The sequence below is a fragment of the Pleurodeles waltl genome, chromosome 8 (assembly GCF_031143425.1).
Source record: "Pleurodeles waltl isolate 20211129_DDA chromosome 8, aPleWal1.hap1.20221129, whole genome shotgun sequence".
Lineage (NCBI taxonomy): Eukaryota > Metazoa > Chordata > Amphibia > Caudata > Salamandridae > Pleurodeles > Pleurodeles waltl.
The window spans coordinates 1,366,727,423-1,366,752,347 of NC_090447.1; the positions used below are offsets into that span (position 1 = coordinate 1,366,727,423).

General features: G+C 43.7%; 1 protein-coding gene across 6 annotated transcripts in view; it reads right to left on the reverse strand.

The window, feature by feature from the left end:
* Window positions 1-24,925, reverse strand: part of CNTN5 (contactin 5) — a 3,179,309-nt gene that overhangs the window by 621,476 nt on the left and 2,532,908 nt on the right. For all 6 annotated transcript variants that reach the window (XM_069202389.1, XM_069202386.1, XM_069202392.1 and 3 more), the window contains 2 exons: window positions 23,544-23,673; window positions 17,403-17,553 (listed from right to left, as the gene is read on the reverse strand). In XM_069202389.1, the coding sequence (XP_069058490.1) occupies window positions 17,403-17,553; window positions 23,544-23,673 (281 nt within the window). The remainder of the gene's footprint in view (window positions 1-17,402; window positions 17,554-23,543; window positions 23,674-24,925) is intronic.

Below are 24,925 nucleotides of genomic sequence, written 5' to 3' on the forward strand. Positions count from 1 at the left end.
TCCACCTGCAATTCTAGCACAAACGAAAACTATCATGTTATAATAAATGAATGCTCATTAACGCTTTAATAAGGAAAACCTTTTAACCACATAATCCGGAAGTAACAGAGAGCAATTACTCATTAGAACACCAGTGCACCGAACCGGATGAGCAGTGACACAGCTCCCTATAGGAGCTGGCCCATATCCTAAACAATATGCAGGGCTTCTGGCATTGCATTAAAACTAGATGGACAAAGCCATTACTGGGGTTTGCAAAATGCTAAATATACAACATTAATGATCATTTACAACATTTATATAAAACGTTAAATGGAAACAAAATTGCTTACTAATGCTGTGAACGCAGTGACACAGGGCACTATGTGAAATGTGAACGTTTACATGTTTACCTTCTTTTCAAATTAGCTTTAAAAGTCTCTGCGCTACATGTATAAGTATATACTTGTGCAAAGGGCCAGCCATGATCGCAACAAAGGCCACCATTCACCATTCCAGACAAAACGCTGCAGCCACAAAATGCATACCTAATATGCCAGTGAGCCACGAAGTGGGTGAAAAATAGAGGCAAGGCACTGAGACGAGTGAAACGCAGAGACAGAGTTCTAAGACGGAGGAGACGGAGGTAGAGCCCTGGGATTCCTTGTCCCGAGGTTGTAAAGTGCAGTGAATCCAATCTTAGCAAAAACATCAAACAAAGCTACAGATGCTCCAGGAGAACCCTTGAAACTGAGAAATCTTGCACACAACTGAGCAGGAGCTTCACCCCACTAAAAAACTACATCAGAGCAGCTGAAAAATAAAAAGGTAATAAAGTTTGTTTATTCTTTTTTTCAGCAACCTGGCCTGAAGCCAGTGTCAGGACCGGGAGGGGCAATTGCTGCTGAGTAGCAGCAAGGAGCTCTGCACTTATGTTTGAAGTGCATATGTCCCTTTGGGCGGCCGCCTGGCGACGGCCAGACTGATATGTACATTTTAAACTTCTCCAATATAGCTTTCTTGAAGACAGCTAGGTTAGAGAAAGCACATGCCTCCAGTGCTCTGTAGGGTGCCTAGAGAGGCTGCTCCCTCCAATCCTGACGCTTCTTTCATGCTGCTTAATAGCGTGAGAGCAGCAGCAGAATTGGGTAGTGCAGTCTCCTGGGTCCGAAGCTTTGAGGAGAGAAGACACTGGAGTGAGGAGGACATTGTGGCAAGCCAGGAAGGTGCCATTTTTTTATTATTTGAATGCCACCCATATTTTGCCTGCCCCACCACTCTAAATACATGACAGCCACCATTGCAACTGAGCGATTCTTAAAATAAGAAAAAAAAAGGGTCCGCAACTGAAAAATATTAAATTGTATTCCCCCCCCTCCACAGTTGGACTTTATCTTTCCCTACCTCACAATATATAACATCTGTCATAACCCAAAATGGTTTGAAATAACAGAATGAGGAACTGCAGCACTTTATATCTATCAAATACATAACTAAAAAAACACAAGAGGCAATGTCTATTTCAAGCTGCATCTGTCCAAGAGCAGGAATGTAAAGAAAGCAAAGGTGACCTGGCCAGTAGGTTGACCACCTCAATCCAGGGAGTAACAGACACTGTGACTGGTCCTGACACAGCACCTTCAATTCAGTGGTTTCTCATGTTAGTTTAATTAGCTCAATAGTAGCAAAACAAGACTACAACACAAAGAATGCATTAGGCCAGTAGTTCTTAACCATTTAATTTCTGTGGAACCCCACGTAATCATTACTGGAACCCAGGAGCCCCCACTGAATCATCATTGGAATCTGGGGACCTCCCAGATGTTATTACTAGAAGAGAAGGACCCCAGCCTAAGCATTTTCAATGATTTGAACTGTAAAACAATATGCAACAAATACAGAAACAAGCATTCATCAAAATATTCAGATGATTAAATATTGTATTTAAATTCACAAATATAAAAGGGTTGGAGCTTTTCTAAATTAATTTGAGGCCACCCACCATCCCCACTATATTCCGTTTGATGCATGTACAAGTAAACGATGATTGCAGATTCCTCCACACGTCTCATGTCCAAACAAACATGTTCTCATTGCCTAATACTGCTGAACCAACCTGATAAAGTGATTGAATCGCCACTGTGATGATATGGTCCTTGCCAGTTTGAGTGTTATGCTATGGTATATAGATTTGTATAGCACACAAATCACCCAAGAGGTTATCCAGGAACTTTGGCAGGTGTGTAGGTTTGTGGTCCCCAAGGTGCTTATACAAGAGCAAAGTCTTCAGCTTTTTGTGGAACTCAAGAAGTGAGGAGGAGGCTCTGATGTGTAGAAGGAGGTTATTCCATATGTCAGGTGTGATGTAGGAGAATGAGCGAACTCCAGTTTTGCTTTTGCAGATGCGGGGAATGTGCGAGAGTGAGGCAGAGAGCAGGTGTCTGGTGGGCAGGTCAAAGTGTATGAGGTTGTTCAAGTACTCTGGTACTGTGTTGTGTAGGCCTTCAACTGTATGTATAAGAAGTTTGTATTGGTTGCGCTTGTGATTGGAGAGCCAACAAAACTTCTTGAGGTGCGGTGTGATGTGGGTGGGGCATCAGAGGTTGATTATAAGTCTTGCAGTGGTGTTCTGGAAGGTCTGTGTACGAGTTGTCTAGAGATCCCAGCATAGACTATGTTGCTGTAGTCCACTGACTGCTTGTGTGATGGTCCATCTAGTGTTCTGAGGCAGCAATGTGAAGATTTTTCTCACCATGCTTAGGATGTTGAAGTAGATAAGGCACACTGCTCTGACTTAAGCTGTCATGTTGACATTGTCATCTATGATGATCCCTAGATTCCTTGCCTAGTCTGTGGGTATGGGTGTAGGTCCTAGCTCCAATGGCCACCAGGTGAGTTCCTATGGGGGAAGTCTTGTTGCTGAAGACCAGTACTTCTGTATTGTCGGAGTTGAGCTACAGTCAGTAGGTTTGCATCCAGTCTGCTATCATGGTCATGCAGTTAGTCAAGTTAGACTGGGAGGTGCTTGTTTTGCTCATCAGGGAGTGTGTGAGTTGGGTGTCATTGGCATAGGAGACGATGGTAGATGTCTTGTGATCAGGTGATGTTGACGAGCAATGCCATGCATATGTTGAAAAAGGTGGGGCTGAAGGACGATCACTGTGGAACGCCACATCAGAGATCAAGACATTGACATGTGAAGGAAGCCCGACCCTTTGGGTTCTTCCTGTGACGAAGGAACAAATCCATTTGAGAGCGAATCCTTGTATGCCAATCTCATGGAGTCTTCTGATGAGGGTGTTATGGGAGACAGTGTCAAAGGTCACAGACAGATTGAGCAGGATGGTGGCTGCTGTTTCTCATTGGTCCAGGATGATTTGAATGTCATTGGTGGCCACAAAGAGTGCTGTGTCAGTGATGTGGTTCTTTCTGAATCCTGATTGAGTGTTGTCTAGAAGATGGTGGAGCTGGAAGTGGTTTATGAGTTGGTTTTTGACGGCCTTCTCAATCACTTTGATTGGATAGGGAAGCCCGGAGAAGGGTCAAAAGTTGCTCAGTTGATTCAGATTGGCTGTAGGCTTCTTGAGGAGGGCGTTGATTTCAGCAAGTTTCCATTCACCCAGAATAAAGTGGCAGACATAATAGAGGTGTTGATTATGTGGGCCAGGTTGTAGATGAGGGGGAAGCATGGGTCCGTTGGTGCCCCTGACTGGAGGGTCTGAATGATTGCCACTGTATTGTTTCTGAAGACGATTGTTCATTTGGTCATGTGGCTGTCTTGGTTGGTGGTGGGTAGGTTAGCAATTATTACTCCAGAGTTAGATAGGTGTGTGAAAATACTGAAGATGTTTGTGATTTTCTTGCGGAAGAAGTTGGAGAGGTTGTTTCAGAGGTGCTGAGATGCAACAATGTTGGTGACAGTGGTTGAGGGTGAGGAGAAATCCTGAAAGAGAAGATCTCTATGCAGCTGTAGGAGCTTCCCTCCATGCAGTCCACTAGTGTTTTTTCTTTGTGTCTCTTATTTGCTAGTGATAGCGTCTGAGCGTAGTCTTGTAGGTAGTTCTGTCAGTGGTGTTGTGGCTTGCCCTCCATTTCATTTCTAGCTGTTTACAGTGTTTTTTGGTGTCTCAGAGGTCTTCTGTATACCAACTGGCCTTTTTGTGTGATCTATTCAGCATGTTGCGTCTGATGGGTGTGAGGGAGTCCAAAGAGTTCTTGATCCAGCTGTTGAAGTTGTTGATATCCTTGTTAAGGTTGTCTGTAGGACTAGATAGATCTATGCAAACAGCACTGAGCCAGACTGCTGCTGTAGTAAATTTGCCCCAGGTGCAGCTTGGATGCTGTACCTGGTATGGGTGCTGACTTGAAGTGTGATGATTTAGAAGTGGACAAAGGAGTTGCTGGACCATATGAGTTGTGTGGTGGAGTTGTATTTGATGCTGTCGCTTGCAGTGAAGATGGAGTCCAGTATGTGTCCTGCAGAGAATGTTGGTTCTAGGTCAAGTTGGGTGAGTCCAATTTTGCTCAAGCCTGTGAGGGCACGGGTCGTTTCGGTCTTTCATGTGATAGTTTAGGTCTCTGAGTAGAATGCAGGCCCTGAAGTAAATGGTGAGTAGAGACACAAAGTTGGTGATGAGGTTGGTAAACATGGCTAGTGCTCCAGGTGGTCGTTGGTGAGTGTTCTGTTCAGGGTGAAGTTTTCTGAGATTTGCAGCTTGAAGTGCAGGTGTTCCTTGAATGTGGTGGCATTCTCTGTGGATGTTGTGCCTTTAATGGATCCCTTGTAGATGATAGCAATCCCTGTTCCTGGCTTGTGAAAGTGGTCCTGTTGAGCGATCTTGTAGCTCACTGGGACTGCTGTTGCAGCGTTGCGAGCCGAAGAGGGGTTGAGCCAGTTCTCTGTTATAGAGAGGACGTCAGGTGCATTGCTACTCAGCAGGTCCAATACTTTGGTTGTATGTTTGCTGAGTGGCCATGAATTACGAAGCATGCTTGCGAGTGGGTGCTGATGTGCAGGTTTGCTGTGGGGTGTAGTGTAGGGTGAGGGTGAAGTAGGCTTTGTTGGTGTTTGTGTAGCATGTATTTAGGGAGGGGTGTTAAGGGTGTTATTATTTGTGTGGAGGCTGTGTGTGGCTACTGGAGAACTTGCAGTGTGTGCAGGTGAAAGCTCCCGCTGTGGTGTGAGGTGTGGCACTGCAGCGGTTGGGAGAAGGGCACATAGGATCTAACAACCTAAGTAGCCTTGCAGAGCATTGCTGGGTGATGACTGGACTAGGATTCCTGGTGCGAGGTGTAGTCCAGTCGCAGACGGGCTTTACTAGGATTTGCCTTTGGTGTGCCAGTGGCACATCTGTTGCATCTCCAAGTTGCAGCTGCGATTAAGTAGGTCCTAGGAAGGTGGAGGAGTGCAGGGTATTGTGATGTAATTTCCTGTGATGGTGGGTGATGGGAATTCAAGTCTTATTGATTGGCATCTTCTATTAAAGGTGGTTTTGTTAGGAAACCAGTAATGTCGTTTCCTTTCCTTTACAGATGAATGATGGGAAATTCAGTGATGTCACTTCCTATGCTGAAGGGTGATAGGAAAACATTACAAAGTACTGGTTCAGACAATACTGACTTAGCACTTTGAAAACGAACAAGTATGGTCTTATGGGCTATATAAAACAAGTTGGTGTAATTTCAAACACAAGATAGATCAATCTCCATTCTTAATGAAAATATGTAAGTGAATCCTAGATCTTGAGCCAAAAAAATATGAAGAGCCCACGAAGAGTAAGGAAATCATTTTACTAATTGTATTTGGCCAAACCTATAAATAATGTAATCTTGCAAAGGAGTATTTTTGGAAAGAAAAAGGGGAAACAATTTCCATTGCTCTCGAAATCTTTCAGCAAAGATCATGTTTTGCCAGATCTTTCAAGTTTTAGACGTGCAGGGTTTCGTCCAGTACATCAATCACTTGTTTAGAAATGTCAGGATTGAACAGTAGACCAGTATCAAACTACATGGTATCTGCTGAAGTTCTGCTATAGCTTCGCAAAAGAGTCTTGGCTGCCCTGTGCTTCCTTTCTAATTGTAAGGCCGCGATGCTAAACACCAATCCCCAAATAGGCTCAAATATAACGGACTTTCAAGTTGTGTCTCTGAGAAAAGCGCTAGGGTATGAATTCTACTAGAAATGTGTAAATCAATGTTCTTTACATGCTGCTTTCAAAATTCCTCTTACATTTCCATAGATAGAGATACTTATCCAGAACACACAAATGCACCTTGTAGGCACAAAGGTCCGTCAATAAAATGGTAAGTATTTTGCAGAACATTATCATTTATAATGTAGAGCACAGAAAGCCTAAATATGAAAATAATTCAAGAACGATTAGTGAGATAATCTTGTGGAACAGCACAAAGTTGTCAGTTATCGTCTCTTAAGACCCTGTTAGGGGTGGGTGCCGCAGGGCCACAATGGGGGTGTTTTGCGTTGTTTATCTCTGGTGTCGTGGGGTCATTACTACTATGGTTCTTCAAGGTGAGCCAACTACACCCTTTCTGCACTTGGCTCTCAAATCAGCGAACAATAAAAAATCTTCTTAGGAAGAGCTGAACAGGCCTTTTATTTTATGTGGCATTTCACCAGTGGGCAGGAGCCCTTGGAGACCAGTTGTGAAAACCTTGGGCAATTCCAGCGCTCCTGCCAGTTTTTCCCGCTATCCGACGTTAATTTCAGCAGCCACAGAGAGTTTTCACGAGAGAGAACAAGATGGAGGGAAATGGAAGGTGGGCAGTAAGTGATCAGAGCCGTGCTTAATTTGTAAATAAAAATGTGCCTGTGCCCAAAGCCCTCCTCTTAAACACGCGGCTACTGCAATTAAATGTGCGAGCACAGAATACTGAGGCAATGTAATCCTGCAGCGATCTCGGCCCTCTTCAATCCATTTAAAGTCACTCCCTGCCCCTTCCGCTCATTTCTGCAGTCCAAGCCTTTGCATACTCTGGAAACAACCAAAATAGCAGGTACTTTTCTCTTGGAAAGGTGGCAACTCTAAATGCCAGCAATCCACATTTCCTGTCTGGGTTTGCAATCCTCACCTTCAACTAGCCTTTCCAGGCACTGGACTTCCAAAATGTGTTATATACTACACACATGGACACTCAAAACACAGTACACAAGCATCATGCACTGCCTGGTGCTACATACCTCCATCACTTAGGCCAAGGGCAAGTTAAATACACAGCAGCAGAACTTTACACGAGTAGGCCGGTAGGCACCACTGCACTGACATGGGTGTAAAGACTTGTTCACACTATTGACTCTTTTGAAAAAACAAACAGGTATGATGCCACCATCGTTCTCATGCCACTTAATTCCTGGCTGGGGTAGTAGGCCTCTACCACCATGAAGGCAGTGCTTGGTGGGCCCAGCCTACTCTAACAAGACCACATTACATAAAATACCGTAAGACAGGCAAAATCATGGCGCTCATGACTAAAAATAACTATTATGGATGAAGAGATATATGCTACAGAGGCATTGGTGGCAGGTGTACGTCCATTACCATACAGGGGACTTTTTTTGTTTCAACAGTGAGTGACTGTGGAATTTTCACAGAGCTTTAAGTTCAAGAACTGGACTAAGCGTTGTCGCTGTTTGAACGCACCGGCAGGACGGTGGCAAAAATGATCGGTCTTTGGTAATATACAGTATGCAGCTTCATTATATTTCAGATAAAAAACAACTGACTAAATGAAGAAAAGGACGACAAAGATTATCAGCGGCAAAGGTATCCACTTAGGCAAACAACATTCAATCATATTTGGAAGACTCCTTGCAAAGCGTTTCTCTTAAATTGTCAATGTCGTGCCTGCGACGGCTCTAGGTGTGCCCCCTGGAATATTATTTCAGGTGCCCTTCAAACGATTTACACATCTGCATTTCCAAAAGAAACGAGACTAGCTCGGTGCTTTGTTTTTCTTTATTCATTATCCATTTTCGCAACAGAAACGAGCCAGCACCTCGCGGGCACAAACACGGATGTTACCCGGAACTGTAATGCGGCAGCATGTCCTCAGTGGCGACCCAGGGCGTTTTAAAGATGCGCTACCTCCATTTGCTGTTACGATCGTCAAGGTTATCGTTGTTTCTTTGTCTCGCTTTGAAATGGGCTCTCTAATTGCCATTATGAGCCTGCCACCGCTAAAGGAGCCGGTGATTTATGCCAAAAAGTGAGCACGGAATTCTCACAGGAAAATGAAACATTTCCGTATTGAATGCAATTCTGAGAGTCGTCCCCCGAATCTATTCATTACGGCGGCACCTGGGGAGGCGAGGACGAGTATCATCATATACTTAGCTCCCTACATATCCAAGTATTGCAGGAACCGTCTCTATTAAGACGAAATTAAGCTGGAAGTTATATTGGGTCACGGAGTCCCCGAGCAAAGTAAAGCCCTTAAGCTGTTAATTATTGGTTCATCACCTATCATTGCAAACTGCAGATTGGATAACAGGCATCGTCTTTAATTGCCGGCGCAGTGAATAAACAGCCGATTAGAACTAAAATGTGCGAATTGTTAGTTGAAATGGTAATGATCAGTATGAGATGCTGAGTTAAACGCTGGAGGTGCGTATAAAGCCTTAAAGATGTGCGAGCATTAAGAGTATTTGTTTTTAAATGCTCATTAGTTTGTGCAGTTCTATGAAAGTGAGAATTTAGTATGTTTGTTTGTACATAATAAACAAAAAAATCATCCTCATTCTTATTAGCCGACAACACTGAAGAAACATTTTTTTATTTTTGTCCCCTAGACACAAACCGCCATATGCACTATATGGCCAATAACCCCAAACATTTATTTCTATGTGTCAATGGGAGGTGCAGCTCCTCCGCTTGGGCGGAGGAGCTTGCCCCCCCCCCCCCCCCCCCACCTCCGCCAGCAGCAGCAGCAAACCGTTTGCTACAAAATGATAATGAACTATGTTTATTATCATTTTGTAGTAAAAGGGGCGGGCACTGGGGATGACAACCATGGAGGGGAATGCACAGAGCACCCCCCTCAGTGCGTATGTATGTTTGGCCCGCCGTCTCGGGTCAGCCAAACACTCATGCGCACTGGGCTCTCTCCAGCCTGGCACTGCGATGCCAGGCTGGAGAGAGCAGTCACAGGCTCCCAGTTTGCCTGGGAGCGCTCTGCCAATCCTAACGCTGTCAGCCAATCCTAACGCTGCTCTGAGCAGCGTCAGGATTGGCCGCAGTGGAGGCTGGGAGCCTGTGCCTGCAGCCGAGGAGTGGCGCAGTGGAGGTGGCAACAGCGGTGACAATGCAGTTAAGTATATATATATTTTAATTAATTCTCCCCTCAACCCCAGTGCGCCGCCCTGCCCCATAAAAGTACCCCAAACTGCTCCTGGGTCTATGGCCCTAATTCCAAGACCACAGCAACATTTCAAATATGCTGGCAAAATCTGTGTAATTTCGGGAGTTTTGTGTAATGAGTATTACGCACAATTCCGTAAATTATGCTTTGACGCACCTCGTAAAATTAACTATAAGACCTGGAGTGTAGGAACAATGTCAATGATGGGGACAAAAGAGGCTGTAATTTTCAGAACTTGTGTTTTGGTGATTTGTATATGCAAAATATGTCATGTTCAAAATGGAAGCGAGGACACATTTCATGATAAAATATGGTGCCTATTTGCACTTCATTTATTTATGCCTAATTTTAAATATTGTTTCCCAAAATGTTTTCAAAATTTCAGGAAAGCAAATTAGTTATATTTCATACACCCCTACTAATTACAAATGGCCCAGTATCAGTGGTAAAATTGTCACACGCAATGAAATCTGCAACTGATGTATTCAGAATTTATCACTTAGAATAGAATTTCTTGCCACACACAAAACAAATGAGACTGCCTGTGGTGGACAGCCTACATGCCTGATGGCAATCGTGTATCCTAGAACACAAAAGTGTTGTAAAGAATAAACAATTCTAGTATTGAGAAAGCCATTGACCTAACATACCCCACGGATGGTGTGGGGTCCGGCATTACACCATAATCACACCAGCCGGATCGCATGTACTGCAAACCACTCACAGCACGATCCACCATGATGCTGGAGCAGAATGGAAAAATAGAGGAAGACGTGCACTATGCTTGGAGGAAAAGGGAATGAGGAAGATGATGCAGAGTGCATGTGCTCCTGTCCAGCTTTGACAAAATGTATGCAACCCCTAATCCTTAAGATTCTTTCAAACTGCAGATCCAGTGATTTTCAGGAACATACTTGGGAAAACTCTGAGAATATGGAGAACATTTACTGGCTCCCACTTCAAGAAGCCTCAAGGGGCTAGCCACTCCCTTAAACTCTGTTGTGCAATCTCTGGTAGGTGGCAGTTTATTATAGACTAAGATGCCCAGGTGCATGCACTAACCTCACCAAGGTAAATTATTCCCAGGCTGGGATAGGTGTCCTTTTTGTGCTCATTCTAGTGTGAGAACATAGTTGTCTGCCAAAGCTTTTCTCACCACTCTTTTTAAAACTTTGCAGTGTGCTCAACTTTATTCTAATGGTTGTCAGAGTTATCCATCAGCCTCCCATGGAGTGCTTCCACTGCAATGCATTAGAGTATTTTTCAGTTTATAGCAAGAAATATTAGATAAACGCCGAATGCCTTCTTAGAACAAATTCTTATCCCTTTAAAAGCGACACACTGCACATGTTTATCTAAGTCTTTCTTAAAGCATGATGTACAGAAGTATGTAAATAAAGTTCAATATTTTCAAAATCGCATTTTAAAAAAAATATGTTTTCGGTGCAAAGAAAATATACATCAACAGTAAAGTCTAGAATGCGTTTCGTTATTTTACTTACTTTTAACTCAAGGTAAACTTTTCTTTATGTCACTTATGGCACACCTGGCTCGTTCATGTAAGTGCGTTAATTATCTGTTTTGAATATATATTTTTTTTCTAAAATGGCTTTGTGCTTCTTTCGTAGTCTTACTGGCTCCTGCCTCTTGCAGATGCTAATCACCAGGGGCCAAATTCTGTAAAATGGCCCAGTGTCCCTTCTGATTGATTCTTTGCCTCTTCATATGGATCTCCTGCACCCAGATCTCTAACGGAGCATGGTTACATAAGCACAACTATTCCTTTACCTGCATGGGGCAAGATCCACAATCAATACTGAGTGGTCACAAAAAAGCGACCGCAGTATCCACATTACACAAAGGTCAGCACAAGCGTTTGCATCCACTTCTCTAATGTGAAGGTGGCCCGTAGACACAACTGACTGTAAACACTTGTTGAACCTTCTCTAGGCCACTTTATAAAATACAGCCACACAAGCTTTTTTTTTTTTTTTTTTTTAAATTTCGAGTGTATTCCCTTAACAGGCTCCTAGGGATGCAGGACCTTTAACACAAAGCTGCAGGATTTTTTGTAATTATCTCACCCTTTGATTTGTTGTTGTGTACAGTTTGAATACTGCCGTTTGCCAAGAGATTCCATTGCTGCAAAAACTGGTATCAAAAGAGTGAAAATGCACTTGCTTTTTACCGGGGTGGTGACTGCATGCACTACAAGAATTATTTGAAGTTGCTGTATGAATATTTTAACGTAACAGGTAACAGTAAAAAGTCATCACGAGCAGATGTAATTTCAACGTTGTCTCTGCTAGGATTACAAACACGGACAGAATGGTAAAGCTTGCTGTGTACATCTTACTTGCATACCAACGTCTTGAATAAAGGTCTACACAACATGAATTACTGAGTGATAGCAAAAGTAAGGTACTTGCATCACATTTTGCTTCTAGTATCCAGCTTAATGTTCTAAAAACAACCCTGTTCTATTTACAGCAGCATTTGACTCAACATCACTTTTTTGTGCTCCCATGGATACTTTTACATCTTGATTGTACCAGCAAGGCACAAAGAAATAGCAAAATATCAAATTGCAAATTCCACATAAAAGTATGAATGAGGGTGCAGACTGGTTTTGTTAATGGGGGCCGTTTATGTCACTGGGGACTGCTTTATTGCTGAGATGGGGGCACTGTGTTTTGCAAATTGTTATAGGTTTACAACAGAAGCTGTAAAGTTCCTTTAATATCCAGCAGGATTCAGGCAACAATAGAAATGTCAAGTTAACACTGGTGCTTAACGTTCCTGTTGGAGATGGATCGGAGTTATATCTAGAGGCAGTTTTGACTCAAAAGTGGGCTTTCTGTACCAACCTTTACTGCTTTCTTAGTTTCTTTGTTGCTTTTATGTGTTGCTGTCTGCGATGGCCCAGGGCTGGCTCTGTAGCTTCAAGTGACTTTGTAGCCTATTACAAGCCCAATGTGTTCTAGAAAACTTGTCCCTGTCAACTTTACAACACTTCAATATCGCTGTACCTCTACTGTATCCCTGTTTACAAACATAAAACTCTGATACTCTCCTTACCTAGCAGTTATCCTTGACACCATTGATTCTGCATTTACATTCTGTTGCATCATTTGATTTCCCTTTAACATTTAAGTTTGCGAACATTATTTAAAGAATCCAAGAATCATAATGTATTCCATTTTGGCAGAAAGGTTATGTTCCGCTATTTTGAGTGACAGTGTCCATATTGTTAGAGCTTGGCAAACACGGGCTATCTGTGAACCCTTATAATTCATTATAATTAATGTATAATTCATGCAGCTTACATTGATTCTGTTACTTTCGGTTTCAGGTATGTTCTGAACTTCAGAAACAATAGAGATTGAAGAACATTTTATAGTTTTAGTCTTGGACCATGATTCCAGCACTAGTAGAAATATGTGCATTTCTGGGAGGATCACACTGCTGGTGTAGGTGACAACCCACAAAATCATATGTTTGTCAGGCGCAGCTACTTTACTAGGGCAGAGGAGCGCCACCGTCCCCCGCAGCAGCAGCAGCTGTAAACATTTTACCAAAATACAATAATAAGCAATGTTTATGATCGTTTTTTGGTAAAAGGGGCAGGGCCACAGACTGTGACGGGCACTGAGGGGATTACACAGCACTCCCCCTTATCGTCCATGTATGTTTGGCTGGCCATCTCGGATGGCCAAACACACATGCGCAGTAGGCTCTCTCTCCAGCCCGGCACGGTGTTCCCGGGCTGGATAGAGCAGACACAAGCTCCCAGTCTGCTCTGAACAGCGTCAGGATTGGCCAGAGGCCAGGCTGGGAGCCTGTGCCTGCAGCCTGTCTGCAGGAGAGGAGCAGCGTCATGGTGAAGGCGGCGATGACTGAGGTATGTTTTTTTAAAAATTAATGAATTACCCTCCTGAGCCCCCCACCATTGTGCATGATGCCAAACTTCCACTTAGCACCACAAGCTGCTTCTGATGTTTGTGGTTATACATATACCACTTGCAGGTAATTTGCCACCATGGAACATTTTTACCTTTCACAGGAAGCAATAGGTTTCCTCTGACTGGGAGCTGGCAAAGAATAACCCATTTAATAAAAAGAGTTGATCTCTCTGGGATTATTCTGCTGTATAAACATTAAATTTAGATGAGATGCATTTTCAACTGGGTGAGAATTTCACATGCATACATTCTAGCCATGTTAACACTCCTGAATACTCTTGGATTTTTTTAATAGCATGAATCGCTCTCAAGAGAACACATTTCTGACTTTTCTCAGATGCCTTTTGTGAATTTCGCCCAGAAAAATGCAGCTTGATGTGTATGTTAGTATAAACACTGCTTTTGTGTTGTAAACTGCACAGGCAAATTCCCAGTGCACCCCCCTGAGTGATTCAATTTGAGATGATATCTACTATGACGTTTTAAATATTAACTACCATTTACTTCCTCCTCCATTATGATTTTCATGTGCCCTCTATCAATCAATCAATCAATCAAGAAATATGTATAGCGCGCTACTCACCCGGAGGGTCTCAAGGCGCTGGGGGAGGGGGGACCGCTACTGCTCGAACAGCCAGGTCTTGAGTTGCTTCCTGAAGGAGAGGTGGTCTTGGGTCAGACGGAGGTGGATGGGGAGGGAGTTCCAAGTCTTGGCTGCCAGGTAGGAGAAGGATCTTCCTCCCATGGTGGCTTTTCTAATGCGTGGCACGGCGGCGAGGGCGTGGCTGGTCGATCGTAGCTGGCGGGTGGGAGTGTAGAAGGTCAGGCGGTTGTTGAGGTACCTGGGGCCCAGGTCGTGGAGGGCCTTGTGTGCGTGGGTGAGGAGGCGGAACGTGATTCTCTTGCTGACGGGGAGCCAGTGCAAGTCTCTCAGGTGTCCGGAGATGTGGCTGTGTCGGGGGATGTCGAGGATGAGGCGTGCGGAGGCGTTCTGGATGCGTTGGAGTCTTTTCTGTAGTTTGGCCGTGGTTCCGGTGTAGAGGGTGTTACCATAGTCCAGTCGGCTGGTGACGAGTGCCTGGGTGACCGTCTTCCTGGTTTCGGTGGGGATCCATCGGAAGATCTTTCGGAGCATGCGTAGGATGTTGAAGCATGATGATGAGACGGCGTTGACTTGTCTGGTCATCGAGAGGGAGGAGTCCAGGATGAAGCCCAGGTTGCGTGCGTGGTCCGTTGGTTTGGGTGCGCTGCCCAGGGCAGGGGGCCACCAGGAGTCGTCCCAGGCAGAGGGTGATGATCCAAGGATGAGGACTTCCGTCTTGTCTGAGTTCAGTTTCAGGCGGCTGTTCATCATCCACTCGGCTACGTCTTTCATCCCTTCGTGCAGGTTGGTTCTGGCGGTGGCTGGGTCGTTGGTGAGGGAGAGGATCAGCTGGGTGTCGTCGGCGTAGGAGATGATGTTGAGGTTGTGATGGCGTGCGATGGCTGCGAGGGGGCTCATGTAGATGTTGAAGAGGGTGGGGCTGAGTGATGATCCTTGTGGTACGCCGCATGCAGTTTCTGTTCATTGATTAAGAATGAATAATGTCTGATCAAGTTTCAAGATACAGTTTCTGTTCATTGATTAAGAATGAATAATGTCTGATCAATAGCACTGGGTATGTTAATATAGGCATTTGAAGCAGCTCTAGAACACCTAGTACTTAATTTGTGCTTGTGGCTGCCGGTGGGCACCACAAGCTCTTATTTCAAGGAAGAAGTTTTTGTTACAATCCACACTGTCCCAATTCCTGTTGGAAGCTTCTTAATTCACAGAGCAGGGGGATACAGCTCATTCAGTCATTTTTATTTTTCCTGTCCAGGGAAACAGAAGAAACACTGCCAAGACAGTTATAAATCTTAAAAATAAATGTTGTATTGGCAATCTTCTTCTGTCTCTACAAACCAGAATAAAAGGAGGACTGTAGATTTTCCTCCTGGGTGGTGTGCCCACTGCTGCCAGTCAGACCAAACGCTGAGCCTGGAGGATAGCTATCAGGGTATGAGGGCATAAGGTATTTCAAAGGAGAGGAAGGTAAAGACAAAATAACACCCCCCACATCATCTGCACACTCGGGCCCTCATTACGAGTCTGGTGGTCCTAGGACCCCAGACTCGTGGTGGAGGTCTGACAGCCACATTATGACCCTGGTGAAAACGCCACGGTCCAACTGCCGGCACCGCCACTTTTTCGCCTGCCGATGGCGCAATGGGTGCTGTCGCAGTCGATACACCACAACATTGCCGCCGGCTCAATTACGACAAAAGCAGAAATGAGTGGAGTGTAAAGCAGTGGCGGTGGCCACAAATCTCCAGGGGGATGGGAGGAGAACGACAGGGATGGGGAAATACTTTAGGAAGAATAAAAAAAGAACATACCATTCCTGATGCCACCAGCAGTCCCTGGGACACCAGCACAAGGTCCCTATGAGATCCTGGTGCTGCTCTTGTGCTATACCTAGCATGAGTGGAGCACCATTATTGGTCTGAGCGGCTTGGTCTGCTTCTCAGACACTGCATGGGAGTCTGTGCAGATTCTCCAACCAGGCTGCGCAACAACGCCAGGTTGGAGAAACCTAAGTGTGCATGCCTGTCTGGCCAGCCTAAGACAGCCAGCCAAACATAGTGCACTCCACTCCTCTTCCCCTCTCCACCCTCCATGACCCAGCCCCGTCCTGCACATGCTGGCTGAGCCAGCAGCAGGGAAAAAAACCGATAATAAATATTGTTTTATTTTTTTGCTGCTGGGTCAGCCAGTGGGGTGATGCTCCTTTGCCATTGTGGAGGAGCCACCCCTGGTGTAAGGCCATCTTCATTCCATTGTAGGTGATAGTAGTTGTTGTGTGGATACTAGGGATTAAAATTACATACTACTATCAATCATTATAACATTCGTTTGTGTTTCCTTTGCTTCCCTAACATGGCTTTGAATGAGCTTTTACTGCTATATATGAGGTAGAATCTAAAGACATGGGTACTTTTTGAAAAGATAGAGATAGGCCTTCAGTATTTAGTGGTAACAATCGGAATGGCACAAATTCGGAATGGCACCAAATCACTACAGCATATGCATACCCATACTTAACTTAGGTTTTCAAGTACTATAAATTACAACTGCAAATTCACTTCCGTGATTCATAAAACATTATTTTGTTGCAATCACGAAATTTATTCAAATACAGACTTTAATTTAAAGTAAATCATCACATAACCATAGCTTGCGGTTGGTGAGTTCCCACAAATTCAAAATGTTGTGGTAATTCATAAACCATTTGCAAATGTTTTCCCATCCTGAGAACAGTTGTTGCAAATGCATTTCTGTTAGGGATAAAGGTAAGCCTATTAACAGGGTTGGAAAGCAGAGAAACACCCACAAAGATTGTAAGGACAGAGAGGAAGGATCTTCTTTACTGATGGAAAAAATGTTATGCCGTAAAAATACACCAATGAATTACAAGTACACTTGCCAATATGAGCACTTTCTATACTAACCAAATGTTTCTGCCAGTGGCTACTAATGGGAAGCTGTGATCATCACCATCCAAGAATTGTTTTTGGACTCCACTAAAGTAAAAAATGTGTTCTAACCAAAGAAAATCCCCATAACAGCAAATTAATGAATTACTGAAACCACCCGAAGTATTAGAACATACTGGTTTTCCTCTCCTGTAGAATTTTCTCCCCACTATCCAACTGCAGCTTGAAATCAGCCTTTCGTAAAATACAGTTTTTCCTGTAACTGTCCTCCAGAGACGAGTGGGTAGGGAAAAACATGATATTTCAGTATTTTAGTTAAATATCAAAGCCAATAACGTTTTACATTGCATGAAATTACATTCTTAAGTGGACGGAAAGTTGTACGCAGTTTTGCTTGGAAAAATTATTTCTAGTTAAACTTGTGGATCAGACGAGCAGGTATCAGTAGCATAACTGGATCATTGCACCTTGCATAAGGGCCCATTGCCCTCATGCCACTCCACTGTATTGGATAATGAGCACCACTCTACCTGTCGAAAAGAAAATTATAATACAAAATGAAGTGCTCACCTCTTACTCTGCTTTAGTGCCTTATTTCCCTTTCTCCAAGAGATGGTTGGCTTGGGAGAAGCTTGTGGTTTGCATTCTGTGACAACTTCTTGTCCCTTCGTGATAACTATTGTTTTTTGCAGCTGAGTAGGCTCAAATGTGGGAGCTGACGCTGTTGAAGAAAAGTGGAATTTAGAGGAGAAGAATGGTTTATTTCCATGTCTCAAGCTGACAGGTGATGATCGCTCATATATTTCGCAAGGCAACATAAATTATTGAGCCATAAAGTTAAGCATGCATTGTTAAACAAGCACTTAGCTCCAAAAGCAGATATTTAACTGAAGCAGAGCTGCAAAAAATATTCAATGCGGCCATTTGTTAGATATCCACGGTTTAAAGATGATTCATGGGGCTGAGCAATCAGAATCAATATTTTTTTTATTTCAGTCATCTGGAAAGGGTACAAGTTGGACGTATTCATATATCTACCTTAATATATTCAGTAGCAGAACAAAATGGGATACAAGTTGAACATTTGGAATGATTTAATATTCATAGCATCAGTCGTACATAATCAGGGTGAAAAAAGTTATACAGGGGAAACATCTGCAGCGTGATTATCACATGTGATGTCACAGATCGGTTCAGTCACCTTTTGTACTTTCCAGTTTCATTGAGATAGCTGTCAAAATCCACTTTCTTCCAAAAACACAGTGCTCTGCTCTTCCCCCTTTTTTAGATGTTTTTCTCTGCTCCCCTTACTCTGCCTTATCTTTTGAGGCTTGTAGACACTTGGCTTTGTTATTTTTGAAAGGGCAGATGTTCAAACTTGGAACTGTCACAATCCTTACCAGTACCCTTCAATTAATCTCTTCCCCCACCACAATACTAATCAGTGAGAGGATGACCCCATGAACCCATAAAGAAGGAGTCCTGCTGTTGTCTCATCAAAATGCCAGTCCCCACCCAAACCACTATGCAAAACTTTAATACTATCAGGGTACTAATATTAACCTGCAGCATAAAGCATACGTTTCAGATAGAAATAACTTATTTGGTGAAATCACCAAATTTTACAAATCATGCTGCGAAGTATGCGTCAAAAGCAGGAATTGCAAATTATGTGGTAATTTTTTGCATATTTGATTCAAATTATAAGTAGCGCAATAGGTTTATGTGTATTAATTATATTAATGTGTATTTAAGCTTTCTTAGCTAGAGTAAGCCTAAAGACTCCTTTATGCAGCAGAAGAGGAAATTTACTTGCTGCTAGTTTCCCTCTGTCCTGAATTTTTCCCTTAGGTTGCTGAAGTAATGTTGAATGTTTTATTGTATTAAAGATTTGTTGGACCTGGCCCTTTTATAGGGTCATTCCCCAGACTTTTTGCTTTTGCCTCCTTATTTTTCTGATCTTTGTTGGCTGACGTTTTGACTCTGAGCACTTTTTCACTGCTAACCAGTGCTAAAGTGCATGTGCTCCCTCTTACAAATTTGGTATGATTGGATTCTACCTGACTAGCATATTTAATTTACCTATAAGTCCCTTGTAAAGTGGTATCCCTATACCCAGGGCCTGTAAATTAAATACTACTAGTAGGCCTGCAGCGCTGCTTGCGCCACCCACTAAAGTAGCCTGTCAAACCTATCTAAGGCCTGCTAGCGCAGAGCCCGTGTGCGCAGTTTTCTGCCACAGGGACCTGGCATCTAAATTTAATTGCCAGGCCCAGAATGCCCCTTTTACTACATGTAAGTCACCCCTAAGGCACGCCCTAGCTAGCCCTTTGAGCAGGGTGCCATGTATGTAGAAGGCAGGACATGTGCAATGTTGCGTGGCCTGTCCTGGTAGTGACAAACAGCCTAACTTGGTGTCTCACTGCTGTGAGTGCTGCCCTCTCATAGGATTGCATTGGAAATGCCCTGCCTTATGTGTAAGGGGTATTGTCTGACTTATGAGGGGTAGCGTAGGCATGTTTGGTATGTTTGTGACAGTGGTAAGAAAGGCTGCTTACTGGTGTAGGTGTATTTTTTATTACTATCACAGAAATGCCACTTCTGGAATGTGCGCCTTTATCTGTGCTTATGACTTTGGTGTTTTGCAGCTTCTCTCCAATCAACGTCTGGGCAGACTGACAGTTGGGGCTTTGTGCATACTTCTCAGACAGCCTGAACACAGGGAGGGTGGAGGTGACACAGAGGTGCATCTACATATTGTAAATCCTTCCTGGGCTGAGAGAAGGGAGAGGCGGGGCACACCTGCATTTGTAAAGACTGCGCCCTGGCCTCACACAATAGGGTTGTTAACCCCCCACTGATGTTTGGAGCCTGTGCTGAAAGGAGAGAGGGGGAACTCCCAGAACCAGTTGTAACTGGCTGGAACCTCCTCTCCCTACCATTGTGAAACACTGTAAGAACTGACTATAACTACAGGGGAATTTTCCCCACAATTTGAACACTCTCGGAACTGAAACTGGACACAGAACGCTGATGAATGGACTCACCAGGAAGCCACCTTGGACTGCTGCTTCTGTGCTGACCTGTGACCTGCCTGGTCACTAGAAGGACTGGCACCACCTGCACCCCTTGTGCTGGCCTGTAGCTGGGCCCACCAGCCCTGTGCTCGTTGTGTTTGGCCTGTTCCCAGGGGCAGGGTGCTGTGCCCCTGACCCCTGCCACGATCCTTACAGCTGGGACTAAAAGCGCTGCGAAAAGCGCTCTGTGGGATGCCCTGGTGCTTTGCTAAAGCACCCCCCTCCTGAAGGGAAATCACCGCCGCAGCACCGAGTTCATAGGAGTGCCCTCACGCTTGGAGGAGCACTTCCCTGCCCCTTTAATCACCGCCACAGCCCGGGTGGAGAACAGAGCCCTCGCGCTTCCATGAGCGCTCCCCTGCTGCGAAGAATCACCGCCGCAGCCCGGCTTCCTTTGTGTGTTGTGCCCCCAGTGCCCCCAGGGCACTAAGAAATTCCCTCTGAAAGGAGCGAGCCGCTCCTGTCATGCTCCCGGGGCGCACGGATCTGGACCCGTGCACCCGTGGCACTGGTGGACTCCGCTCTGCGTGGGAGTCAACCTCAGCCGGAGGAGACGAGCTGGAGCTCCTCCGAAGCAGCCCGACCTCCGCGGCTGCACTTCGAGGTCGCGGGCGGGAGGAGGCCTCATCAGAGGCCCCTGCGCCACGAGACCTCGTTGCCCTTGGCATTGCAGGGCCCGGGTGCGGAAAGGGAGTTCCTTTCCCCCCCTGGACACTGCCTAAGGTGCACGATCGACCCGTTCAGCCTTATAGGCAGGTGTTTGGCATTTGGCCCCACCACCCCCTTCGGAGAGGGCCATCAGAGGCCGGGGGGGCCCCACCAGGATCGCGGGTCCGCAGAGGGGCCAGTTCTTTGTCTACGGTAGAGAGGGTGCAGATCGCCCCCCCTCTCCCAGGAGACCTGCGAGGCCCCCGTTTTCCACGCATAGGAGCGCCGGGGGCCCCCAGACTCCTCCTTAGGCACTGGAAGTGCCTCTTCTACCAAATCAACGAGAAACAGGTACTCTGTAGGAAATCTGGGCTTTAAGAGCATAATACAGACTTATAATGCTTTAGGTTTCCTCCCTGTTTACTGGTAATACATATGTGTGCTAATGTTCCTTTTATGGGCATGTCTAGTTAATATGTATTTATATGACTTGTGGTATATTCTCTAATGTTCCTTTTATGGGTGTTTAGGAATTGTTCATGACAAGTGCATATACCTTTTACTATACTTCCTGACTACTGCTTATGTTGCAGAATCCTGAGTACTTACGTATTCTAATGTGACAACTGCATATTCTTGCAGAGTATTAGTAACTTGTGTAACCCTCTGACAACTGCTAAGGTAGCAGGGTATTACTTACGTGTAATGTTGGTCTAATTATGTTTTGTGCAATACAGATTATTTTTACATAGCTCAAGTGTTGTGTTTACTTTGTGGTGTACATTTTGCATCACGTGTGTTGTGTGTTGTGTGTTGTGCAAACGCTTTACACATTGCCTCCAGGTTAAGCCTGACTGCTCGTGCCAAGCTACCAAGGGGGTGAGCAGGGGTTATCTTGGACGTGTAACTAGAGTGGGTAGGTTCTGCCTGGGTGAGGTGCATACCCTAGCCAACCAGAAACCCCATTTCTAACAAGATTGAAAACATGTTTTGAAATTTACAAAGTAACAGTACCTGTTCTAGCTGTCGAACAAGACAGGAAGCCTTATAACTTTCTGTGAGAATTGTTTGACTCATCCTATGTACCGTGAGAAAGGTTCCTGATGTTACAACAAATGAGAAAATGTAATACTCTGGTGGGACTGTATCAATTCATCGAGATCATGTCATTTCTTTGAGAAAATCCGGCATAGTTTAAAACCTGATGGGCGTGTGGAAACCCTATTGGATATTGATCCTTGCGCATACAATGAGCCAACCTGGATAACCAAATGAAAATGTCCAGACATTACTAGTTAGGGAGAGACCTTAGAAAGTTTTAGTTGGACTGCTGCTGTCTGCTGAAGCCTGAGAGTTCCTCTTAGGTATTCATGCTGTCACCTCCTGTCCCTCTCCAAGTCTTCTACCCTATCACAATTTTATGTTATGAATTTCCTTTAATATGTGCAGCCCGTGTTCTGCATTGTCCTGATGCTGCTGTCTACAGATCCTACGCAAAGGTGAACACACTGTCTGAAGAAACTTTCCTGTCTGCTGTCCCAAAAGGAGAGGTATAACCTAAGTGTATTGTCTTGTTTCTTTTTCACCTTAGATATTTACACCTGTATATTTTTATAGTGAATTACCCCAGTTAAATGATCTTTCCAAATAATTTTTGTCTTTCCTTTAGTTTTGCCCGCATGCTTTAGCCCGTTCCCACACATGCAGGTCAAAATTAGTATTAGAGATAAGGATGGTCCAGCATTGAAATTAAACGTTATTAACTGATCTTTGATGATTTACTGATCATCTGCTTTGAAATCTGACTTTAATGTGCATATTATAATTTTGTTAATCTGTGTTATTCTTTAGGTGTATTTAACAGTATTCATGTTTGGTAAACTTTAATCTTTTTCGACGTTTTGGTCAGCCTACGGTTTTCATGTGTGTTTATAATATAGTTTTGTGCACCATTTATGTTACATTAGCTTTGTGGTTGTAATAAAGCTTTGAAACTTTGTTGAGTTTGGAGTCTCCCTTTATGGATAAATTTGGGTATGGTGATTAAAAGGTTTTATATTTTCCAAGTCATTGAGTTGTAATAAATAAATCAAATTACCACACTCTGCACTGAGTCTAAAGATCCAGTCAACTTCCAGTGGTGAGAGATAAGCCATGGTGTCTCACTGGAGCACTTGTGGTATCTGAACCCGAGGCGGGAAGAAGACTTCCGCGGGCACAGCAGCAATACAATTGTTACTAGTCAGCTCAATCACTGTGAGGAAATAGCCACGTTGGAGCAGGAGTGCTTTAGTATGCATGGGAGCAACAATTTTCAAATGGTTTGGCTTGATAAGGCTGTAGGTTAAAACCTTGAGTATAGTAGTCATTTCCTCTAGCAGACATGGAAGAGACCATCCTGTAGTATGAATTGTGATTGCTGCTGACTGAAAAACTGGGGCTTCTACCTATAATTCCGTTCATACATTCACTCTGACAGTTGTGTAAGCAAGATGAGACAAAAGTGGAGGTATGAGTCATACTGAGCAACACGATCCACGGGCCCACAGGAAATAGACTCAAGGAGGAGCATCAGTGAGTAGAAGAGTAGTTTTTGAGGATCCAATGGGGACAGCTTTAAAGTGGAAATATAGAACGCAGGATGGGACCAATACTGCTGAAACATTGGGGAAGGATGTGGCTATTTTTGTCTTGTCTGCAATTTTTGATAATGGAGGCAATTTTAAAGTAGAATATCTAATGTACTAATGTAGATATTGTTTATTTTTGGTGTAGGAAGATTTCACATTGCATCCTGCCAAATAAGAGCTTACGACAATTAGAAGGAAATATTTCATATCAATTTATTATTAGATAATTTGAACAAGGACAAAAGGACATAAACATCCTTAATCACACGATCCAAGTGTTAATATTTTTTTTACAAAGTAGTAAACAACTCCATAAAACGCACAACAAAAGAGGCAATGCAAACATATTTGCTTACCCAAAATCTTTAGTTCTGCGCTGCTGTACATGGTCCCATGTATGTTTTTTGCCAAGCACTGGTACATTCCAGCGTCTGACTGATTCACATTGTGGATCATCAGAACACCATTAACCATTTCCACTCTGCTCTGTAGACAGAAGTAAACCAAAGAATAAAAAAAAAAAAAATTAGGATGTTGCCATCTTACTTCAGTCAGGAATATTTTCTTCTTTAGACATCATTCAAATTGTAGAAATATTTATTATATAATAAAATGACAACTGGGCACAACTAAACTCCTTGAATGCAGGCCACTTCCAAGGTATATTTATTCCAGATTGCCACACTGAGTACAATCGGAGGGCTACTATTTAAACCATTAAATGACGCCCCGTTGTGATGATAGAAGAAGGCAAGGAAGAGGTGCAAAAACCCTGCCAAGAGCCTTTAAAAGTTCACAGTCTGGAATACCATGTACAAATCATCCATTTCTGCATTAAATACACACATTCCGACACTGAGTATTGGGACATGCGGCAAAAGGTTTGACCTGGTAGTTTATATCCAGTAACACTACATGCACTATTATCATGTGACTCACAATTCCAATTTGGACAGAATCTCCTGTTTCTACTCAAATCCTAATAGGGAGGCCACTTGCAATGAGGGCCTTGGAGTGCTAAGAGTCATAACACTGTCCTCATACTGGGTGGCAGCCATGGCATACTTAACCTTGCATGATGCAGGCTCTAAATGCATGAGCACGTTTTGATCTTTGAATCTGGAAGTCAACTACTTTCTCAATAAAACAAATATGAAGAGACTATGGATCGCCCTTCATAAATGATCTATTGGATTTTTCCATCAAACCACCTACGTTTCCGGAGCTCACTTACTCTGCCATGCTGACAAAATTAAGGCATTGCATTATTAGGAGACAAGTTTATTTTTCCTAGGATAAAGTGAAAAACAATGTCATAATAAATAGGCACTTTTCTAATCAAAACATATGTAAAATACTAATTGTTGAAGCAACATTTTTCATAAGGCTATAAAAATGTCTGCAGTAAGAATGTAATCCACATTTTCAGTATCTAGAATGGTTATCAATGTGGGGGACTGTTACTGAATAGAGACTGAAGAACTCTGTGTCAAACCTGCTTCAGGATTTCCTAGGTACATCTACGTGAAACATTATTTGTTTCTGGATTTTATAGCGCTTGACATTAAACATAATGTTCTATCTTACAGTAAATGCCCTGCCTCTATGGGGCCACCAATATATACAACATATCTTGCGTTCAGTGTGTGTAGAACCTATAGATGCCCTTTGTGTACTGTCCCTGATAAGCAACAAAGCCGTACATTTGTCATCTCCAAGGATGATTCACCTTTCAACT